General features: G+C 41.2%; 2 protein-coding genes across 2 annotated transcripts; one reads left to right on the top strand and one right to left on the bottom strand.

Annotated features, from left to right (window-relative positions):
- Positions 1-236: 236 nt before the first annotated feature.
- EAF01_004658 (uncharacterized protein) lies at positions 237-967 on the top strand (the record flags this gene model as incomplete). Its single annotated transcript, XM_038912912.1, has 2 exons — positions 237-349; positions 406-967. 2 exons carry the CDS (start codon positions 237-239, stop codon positions 965-967), a joined length of 675 nt encoding a protein of 224 aa, XP_038770998.1.
- Positions 968-5,616: 4,649 nt separating this feature from the next.
- Positions 5,617-7,362, bottom strand: EAF01_004657 (uncharacterized protein; the record flags this gene model as incomplete). Its single annotated transcript, XM_038912911.1, has 8 exons — positions 5,617-5,708; positions 5,797-6,027; positions 6,096-6,233; positions 6,275-6,417; positions 6,464-6,730; positions 6,904-7,039; positions 7,090-7,275; positions 7,347-7,362. 8 exons carry the CDS (start codon positions 7,360-7,362, stop codon positions 5,617-5,619), a joined length of 1,209 nt encoding a protein of 402 aa, XP_038770997.1.
- Between the last annotated feature and the right edge of the window lie 2,332 nt (positions 7,363-9,694).

Raw genomic sequence — 9,694 nt, 5'->3', positions numbered from 1 at the left:
TTCTCGCGGGCCGAGGTAAATTCTACAAAAGGAAGAGAGTCACGATACTGAGTCACGGGACTTGGGAAGTCAAAATCGAGGGTCCGAATCATGTGATGATAAGACCGCTGATAAGGCTAGCTTCGAATTTTTCAAATTCAATGTGAAGATTTTCGAAGTTAGAGATTGAGAGGTGACAATACAGTATCAAAACAATTTATTTCCACCACCTCATATATCATCTGCAATCATAGAAAATGGGTCGCGAACTCCAAAAAAAGAAGAATAGATCTGGAAACAATAAGATCAAGCACAAGCCAAAGTCTAAGCGTATCAATCCTTTAGGCAATGCAATCGTCGCTGCAAACTGGTAAGTTTGCTACACAGCTTTGTCTCTTCGCAAGCAATCCTAATTACCTATCACAGGAGACAAGATGAAACCCTCACACAAAATTACCGCCGCCTTGGTTTAACTAGTCGTCTCAATTCCGTCACTGGTGGTATCGAAAAGAAGACTGCAGGACCCGAATCAAAAACTTCCACTGCAAACAAGCTCGCCATCTCAAATGCAATTCAAAAGAACTTTGCACCAACCGAAGCGCGAGTCGAGAGAGATCCAGAGACCGGAAAGATCATCAGGGTTATTCACGACGAGAAGAAACCAAATCCATTGAACGATATTCTGAACTCCGATGATGAGGATGGAGAAGGTTTCGAAGGGTTTGGTGATGAGGAGGGTTCTGCATCGAAAAACGAGATTGTAAAGATGTTGGAGGAACAAGCCTCAAGAGCAGGCGAGAAGAGGGAGAGACAACAGAGTAAGAGGGAGAAAGAATGGATTGAGAAGTTGGTCAAGAGATGGGGAGAGAACTACGGAGCCATGGTTCGGGATAGAAGATTAAATCCCATGCAACAAACAGAATCAGACATCAGACGACGAGTTCAAAAGTGGAAGGATGCTGGCGGTGTTGTTACTGCTGAAGCATGAATTTCTCTCTGGAGGTTCGACGATGCATATCAAAATGGTGTATGGCGTTTTGTGGGGGCTATAACTACGAAGAGGGTTAATAAAAGTCATGTCAAATTCAAAGGGCCAGTTCCCTTGAAGTCAGGAACTGCGCAAAATTTTCATCCATCATAGTATTCAACTTTGTGATATTTTCCACATAGCATGATGTCCGACTGTTTGATTGTCAGTCCTAATTGGGAAACGTAGCCTTCCATGCCGCAAAAGAGGCTTCTGGGCGCCAATAGCCAAGAAGCCAAGATCATGAGTACGCCAAGTATATTCACAACATCAAAGAATTTAACGCGTTTCTGAATATTAAAAACATTATTTCTCGATAGCCTAATCCTGCGCTTGAACAGAGAGTACTCTATATCCCAAACTGGACAATGTCCGTTTCCAAAACTTCCTTCTACATGACTCCAACATTCCAAATACGAATCCTGCAATCGCTATTACTTCTGATGCAAATCTTGATGGCATTAATGGCTTTGCAGCCTCCTCCTCTTCCTCCATTGTTTCCTCTGTCTCGGGTAAATCGATCTGCTGATTCGTTAATTAAGTCATCTCAATGAGTCGATGACATCCAGTGAGAGAATCACATACCGTATCTTCACAATCTGTTCCAGTAGCCCAGATCTCACTAGTCTCCATCTTCACACCCTCGCCATCAACACCGGCAACTCTCACCCAACACCAAGCTTTTCTCTGAAACAAAATCTTCGTCTCAAACCCGCTCTTCTGAACTTCAGCTACCATCTGAAATCCCTCCTCGCCTCCTTCTCCCCTGTCAGTCTTCGCTCCCTCCAAAACCCATCCTCTAACCTCCGTAGCCCCATTCCAACTAACATACACGTTATTCTGCACCACCTTCACATCCGGCACTGAATCTGGCCTGCCCACCCACGCATGTTTCAACACCTTAAATGTCTGTACCGCTCCTGTATTGAATGTTTTTTTGAGATCCAATATGAACATCACAGAGAACTTCTCCCTCAGAAGTATACTCGGCCCAAGCAGCATTGTATCCATATCCAACCATTACGTTTCCATTCTCGAGTACCTGCATACTGCCCTGGCTAGCACTGAGAATCTTCCTTGGATTCACATATTCTTGTACGATTTCCACAGTCATGGCTTCGAGATCGAGAGACATATGAATCGCACGGGAACTCTCAACTTGCAGTTCCAATCCATAACGCGCCCCGTTGTCGAAAAAGGGGATTCCCTTGCGATCCGCAGTCCAATGAACATCATGTTGCCAGCTGAATGCTGTAGCCTTCCCATCCGACAAATCCTTGAAACTATTTCTTTTCCCACCGAGCTCCCAAAGAATCTCACCCGTCTTTCCATCAATATACGATACGGATTGATAATATCGTGAACTGATCAAATAATTCCCCAATTTATCTTTGACAATACTATTGATGTGAAAGAAATCGTACCCATGACTACTTCTCAGTCTAGCACTCCCGGTTGGAGAATAGGAGTCTTCGGTGTTGAAGTCCTCGGACGCATGCCATTCGAATCTAACCTCATTGGTTTCAATATTGATTTCTTGGATTACGGAATCCCAAACCCAGCCTTTACGAGTGCGACAACGATATTAGATATCCATTTCTTTGAGAATGTATCAGGTTACTAGAGCGGTTCCTTCTGGTGTTATGTGGAATTCGTGGAGATCTCCTAGAGCATTATTGCCAGCTGTTAGACGGCAGGCTTCTTTGTATTAGGAATCTAGCTGCATCGGATGGTTAGTATAGATCACATGTCTACACGTCGGAGAAAGATACCAAGATATAAACTCCCTTCCCATGTCCCCCTACTGAATCATCACCTTGCCAGAATGTCAAATAGCCCACATTCTTATATTTCTGTACATTCAACCCAGATGTTTGTTTCCCCATACGATGCATTCATCCAAACGAGATTTCCCTGCTGGTCATGGATCATGGGACTTTGTCCCTTGATATGTACTTTGTCGCCTCTTAGGAATATCATCGTGTATATAACCTTAGTAGAGTTGTACGTAACCAGTATATAATGTACACATTGTATAGCGAATTTATATGGTGTATATGTAATGTAAAATTCTCTATATAATAATATATCGCTTAACGTAGTTTAACACCGAGTGGGCCATATCACCGAGTGGGCCATCATAAATACATACAAAATTCGTCTGTGCGTAACCGTGCACTTTCTTCATTTAATAATATAATTTTATAAAAATTGAAATTATGAAATCTAATTATATAAATACTCTAAAAATCTAATTTGTTTTTCAAAATTATAATTAATATAAGAGCTATTATTAAAATAATATTTTTGTAATGAAAATCGTAACAATTTCTGATTTTTATAGAATATAATACAAATTTTCATATAAAAATTAAATATTTGTATAAGAAACCTTTTCTTATTGATAAATCTTTTTTCTTTTCTAAAAAATATTGATTAATTATTAAAATGTAAATATTAAGAAAAGGCTAATTTTGGTGTATTTTGAAGTGGCCCACTCGGTGATATGGCCCACTCGGTGTTAAACTACGTTATACAGTATAAGTCTTTCTATATAGTATAAGTTTTCGTATATGTTTTCAATATAGTTTATTAAACAATATTATTATTTCTTTAACTTTTTAATTAATATTGAATATCTCTTTCGATTATTAAGGATTCTTATTCAAATTAATATTCCTTATAATATGTTGATAGTGTATATGATTGTGAATAAAAAAGAAAACTTATAATTCATTATTCATTTGATTATTCATCAAGGCTTATTTAATAAATATTGAAGATTTTTTATTTTTGAAGTTATTTATTCTTTAAGCAATTATTAATCTATAGGTTCCTAGATGTATTATATTATATTATATTTTCGTTTAAAAAAGCTTATATAGTGTATTGTTACGGGAGCTGCCTCTAGGGTCACGTGGAAGTGTCTAGAGATCTCTCGAGGTGGTTTAGACTAGACTTCAAGTAGGAATTCAATAAGGTTGTAACTGGTTGCAATTCTCGTAACTATAGTAATGAAACTAATGATTGTTCTTGAGCACGAAGCTCTACATGTAAGGAAACCCTTTCCTTTATATAAACCTTCACACTCTGTTGTCCCACCGATCCCACTCACTGAGAGTAGTGGGAGTAGTGGGATCCTATTAATCCCATTGATAATAATCAGTGGGACTGATGGGACGGTCCATCACGTGATACTAGTCCCGTGAGTCTTGTCGTCCTATCTTATTTCCTGTCCTAGGGCTAATCCCTTGGGAGCTTACTAATCCTAGCAAGACCTCTCTTGCTTACTGTGTCCTGTATTGCTTATTCTTCTTAGGACCCTACTGTCCTAGGAACCATGTCCTATGATTCAGTGTATTCTATAACTAATACTATATACATGCCTGAGGCTTTCCTTGGGTGCCTAGTGTCCCCCGGTATACTGCAGCTGAATCACTGAGGCCTATAATACCATTATAGCCTATAAGTCAGTGATTCTACAGCCTGTTACTAATCCGTTGTAACACTATATAAGCTCCCTTACACAATGTAAATACGCTTACACAGTCCCTACACGGTGTATACACCATATACCGGTTACGCATAACTCCACTAAGGAACCCATCATCACATCTCGGATTATCTCGAAGGATATTCAGACGAGGCGAGATCAAGTCTGGACGTGTTGTATAGGTGCGATTTGGATAGGCACCATAACCTCCGGCGTCAAATTCTGTAGATTGGATGTATGGGAAGTTTTGTGGAGTTGCGCTGATGAGACGCCCGATGAGAATGGGGAGGAGGTGTGTGAAATGTGTTCCCCGCATTGCGTGATTTGGGAGTTGGATGATGGAAAGAGGGGTATCGAATATGAAATAGTTGAACAGAAGGGTATCAAAAGATGCTATGTACTCAAAACAAAAGGTAATTTTCAGGGGAAAAGAGGTTGAAAATCACAAAGACAAAAACAAGAATTTGAGATAGGAAAAGCACTCTTCAAAGCCTCATATCGACTTTTCTCTCACATATCTAAGATCCCAAAGACATAAAGAATGAGCCCACTTACAGTACAAACCGAAAGCATACATCCATCCTCTTCTCCTTACGACGCAGCTGACGTTCTAGAGATAGCGATGCAATGTGATCCATATGGTATCCATTCAAGATTGCCAAGCACAAATCATGATTTCTGAATAGATATCAAGCTTTTGGAAATTTTCCTAGAGTGGATATGTATGTAGATGGGAATGGAGAATTTTGGTCAATTAAGATTAACGAGCGGCGAACGTGCACGTATTGTGGGGATCTTTACGTGTAAGGACGCGCCAGCGAGATGGGGGTTAAGCTATTGATATTTCACGATTTGAAGATGTGAAGCTTTACTTTTTGATTTTGAAGAAAAGTTGTTTGTGGTCCAATGTCTATCTATACCGAAGATATATATTGTCAGATAAATAGCTAAAGGGACCAGAAATAAATCTTGAAAAATAGGGGTACGTTGAAGAAGCAACAAAAGAAATAAGAAGTATCAAAAATCCCTTTGGAGCAAAATCATGCAGCATGTAATCTTACAAACACGATATTGACCCGTTTCCACGCAATTGGGTGCCAGGGTATCGGCCTCAGTTCTACGCAGTCCTTGCCTCATCACGGTGATCAAAATGTATAGTTTTCTCCACAGCCACAGCAGCTTTCTCTGCCAACACATTGTCCTCAAATACTGTTCCCAAAAACTCCAGTTAGTGGTTCTCAATTGCATTCGCAAATTGATATATGAAGTCCACAAAACCAAAAACGAAAACACTTACGAAAAGCAAGTTCTTTCAAGGTACGTCCCTGAGTCTCAGGATACAAGAAGCCAATCTCAATTGTCTCAATGCAAATGGTTACACAATACATAATAAGATATTTCCAACCAATATTGGCCATACCGATGGGATTCACGTAGGTGGTAAAGAAATTAGCTGCCCGGACGAAAAATTGTTCGATGGAGAAACCGCGAGAACGGTCCGCGTAGGGGAATAGTTCTACTAGATAGGCTGTGGGGTTTTAGTATGGGTTGTGGGTTTAGATCCGGGCATTTGATAGGTTAGAGGATGGTACCTACTATATGCAAGTGCATTGTTCCCAATGTTATAACAAGGCGAGTAAAGAAATATAAAAAATAGTGTGGTGATGGCAGCAGCTTTGTTGGGCCGATTGGTATCATACGCTAGCATGGCTCGTTGCATACTGATTGTCCATGCTATACACACGAAGAACATGCTACAAGCACAGAGTAAAAACATGGTGCGGCGTTAAAGCGTGGTACTGTGAGGGCGGCTAAAGTTCCTGTGAGGAAAGACCAAGTTGTTGATCCGATATTTATCAAAGTTTTCGTGTTAGTATCCGTGTAACCTATCATGGCAAGGATCTTGGAAAGGTAGAATCTGGGGTTGTTAAATCATGGGATGAGCGAGCGAATAGAGCACTCACGAAATCAAAGTATTGCCAGACCATTGTGTGAAGACTCCATAGCAGAAGCGAAACACCCGGCGTCTCATTCCAGGAGTACTCAACATGGACATCCAAGATCGTTTAGAAGCTTCTTCTTCTAATTTGACCGTTGTTTCAATCTGAGTCATTTCAGCACGAACAAATACTGAATCACGATTTCCTTCTGCATGATACTTGACCAAGAAATCGAATGCTTCATCTCGTCTATCCTTGCTAATAAGGTACCGAGGACTTTCTGGTAGGAAGCTTTATCCGTTGTTAGGAGTATCTTGGTTAATTCAAGATATACTTACGAGACAAAGATGATCTGAATAAGTGAAGGACAGGCTTGAAGAAGAGATGGAATTCTCCATCCTCAATCTGTGTTGATGGTTGCAGTGCGAACAGTAATCCCGGAAGCCACTAAAGATCCTACGAACCAAGATGCATTCAAGAGAGAAGTCATGACTGGCCTTTCTTTCTGGTATGCTAATTCACCAAGCATGGCTGAGCCGGAAACTATTGCAGAGACAATAGCAAATCCAAGAAACATTCTGGCAACGATATACATCGCAGCTGTTTCTAGGTGAGTGTATACCCAACCAGAAGTTTTCAGATGGCCATACCATTGATGGAAAATCCCTGAAGAAATGACCCAATAACCATCACAATCGACCCAAGCATTATGGACCACCTACATCCAAAGCGTTGAGCAAGCATTGGTACAAACGGCATCGACAAAATAGCACCCAAACTGTATGCCGCAGTCACAATGCCTAAAAGCTCTGCCTTCAAAGCATACGTCGAACTCCCTGCCCCGTCAATCGTCGGCTCTCCAAAGTCTGTATTTCATCATCAATACTCCTCCGACCAATAAACTTACTAAACACCAAACTCATATTTATTTCAAGAAGGAATAAACTGCAATTCATTGATCATCTGAGAGTCGAAACCCGACGTCATCTCAATTCCCATACATGTTGGATTCTCAAATTTCTTTTCTTCACCAAGCCACCTTATTCTCATCAACAATACTGGTGAGAACGGGATCTGCTTCATGACCCCAATTGACTAGACCCATTTTCAAACCCGATCCCTAGAAATCTTCGAACTATTGAAGAATATTGACGCCCAAAGATATTATTTTCCAGAACGTTCTTTGCGTTCGGCGTTGAAGTGAATTGAGGAAGGTGGTATGATGGTCAATAACTAGACGCGGAGGAAACTGAACAAAAGTTGAATGCGTCCGATCGTGCAGACATAGCTTCCAAATATGCACTTGACTGATTCCAGGGGGGTTTCGACCCCGCGCTGACTGCACACTTAGCGCCTTGGTCGGCATCTTCCTGTTGTACAATAAATGCAGCCAAGACGGGGTCAGGACCGGAAATCTCCAAATTACTGGATGAATGGGTTCGTGGGGGTCATGCAACCGGTATTTGGAAATTTATATAATGCATTCCACAGAAAAGTTAATGTTATGTGCAGGTAAAGCGGATTTCAGGAGACTTTTCCACAATCAGAAATTTATTTCTTGTCTCCTTCTATATCCAGGAAGAAAGCCGGAGTTCCTGCAGCGACTTTATGCGCTGTGGAGAGCTAATGCATGTCGATTTGGGGGTGGAGATCTTCTAGAAGATGAGTTTCCTTCTGTTTCACTGCATATGTATGCACGGAATGAAGAAAATGTACGGTTCGATTCAGGGAAGAGGGCTCTTTCTCCGAGACTCCCGCTGTGAAATACCGGGCCATGTCATCGTGAAAACAAGTATGTACAATGGCAAGCATGCTCGTAGCTTTCGAATTGATCCAAAAGTGACCCCCATCGTGTTTCGGCGGGTCCCGATTCTTTTCCAGGCATAGTTCCAGATTCCACACAGGATTTGACGGCATCCAGGACAATTTCCAATGTTCTTTTGAGTAGATCTTGAGACATCAGGTCAGTAAGGTATGGATCGCTCGTCATTGACCTCTTCGTTACACAAGACCACAAAATGCAACTTATCTCCATTCAATTTTTCAAATTTGATTTTTCTACATAATCGATTTCCAATGACCTCATACCTCCTGATTACCTGTTTCAACGATCTCCATCTAGAAAGAATTGTGTGGAATCTACACAAATTCGGGCACATCACGCCGTGTGTGTCTCCTTTGAATCATGAATGCTGGAGCCTATCAATATCTGGTCAGTTTAGAAAGCTCCAGAAAGACAGATGGCGTGACTTCTAGTCCATCTTGTAATCATGACGATCTTCGAGAAAAGACAGGCTGTCCTTTCAATGATTGAATGTATCATCAGAGGAGCAGTGATATCCATATTAGTCAGAATGGGTCAGGCCAAAAGGAAACTCGTACATTTTCAAGGTGATGTTTCGTCAACAGGAGCAAATATGGAGTGCAATATGAATTGGCGTAGTTGATGTATATATTGCTTGGTTCATTGTCTGTTGGAGCCTATTTCAAGATAAGGATGTAGAGTAGTGACTGGTCGTTGGCTGTGACGAGAATTACTCGCTGTCCTTCAACCTCACATACAAGTTCCCATATGCATATTTGAAGCTCTGGAGGCAATGTTGAGAGACTAGTAAAATCCCTAATTTCACCAAAACTCTCCGGGCTAGACTCTCCATTTGCATGGCTAGCTGTGTTAAGCTCTAGTATTGGCACGAATTGCGGGCTAGAACAAGTAGGCTTTGTTTGCACCAGATATAGCCTTCAGAAGTGTGTAGTCCAAATCCCTCGTGGATGAGAATGGTTCGAGTATTGCCCATGTTGACCTTCCGCAACGACCTCACGTTTATCATCATTTCCGCGCTTGCTTCAAATGGATTGTAATCAATGACCTACCTCGAATGTATGTCGTCTAGGATACGGTGAATCCCGAGGAAATGTATCAGAGAAATTGTCTTAATGTTCGTAGTCTGGATGTATATGCCAATATCTCCAAGAGCTCATCTTGTAGAGAATTTATCTCTTGAACAGTAGTGCTTTTTCGGTGTCAAGCCGTCCAGCAACTGGCCCGAAGGCTTTCGTGAAAGCACCATGTTGAAGGCTATCCCTACCTTTACCACCTTGTAGCTTCTGAACGTATATAAATCACGAAAGACCGTCCTTCACGATACCTCCGCAGCATTGATGCGTAGACTTCCGAGCCAGCTAGAACTTTCCCATATATTTTATTGTTTCTTAAGTGGTTTGAGACTTTGGAAGCTTCGCGAGGAAATCATC

Source organism: Botrytis porri (assembly GCF_014898465.1).
Source record: "Botrytis porri strain MUCL 3234 chromosome Unknown BPOR_006, whole genome shotgun sequence".
Classification (NCBI taxonomy): domain Eukaryota; kingdom Fungi; phylum Ascomycota; class Leotiomycetes; order Helotiales; family Sclerotiniaceae; genus Botrytis; species Botrytis porri.
The sequence above is the reverse complement of the archived record's forward strand: the minus strand, read 5'-3'. Positions and strand labels throughout refer to the sequence as shown.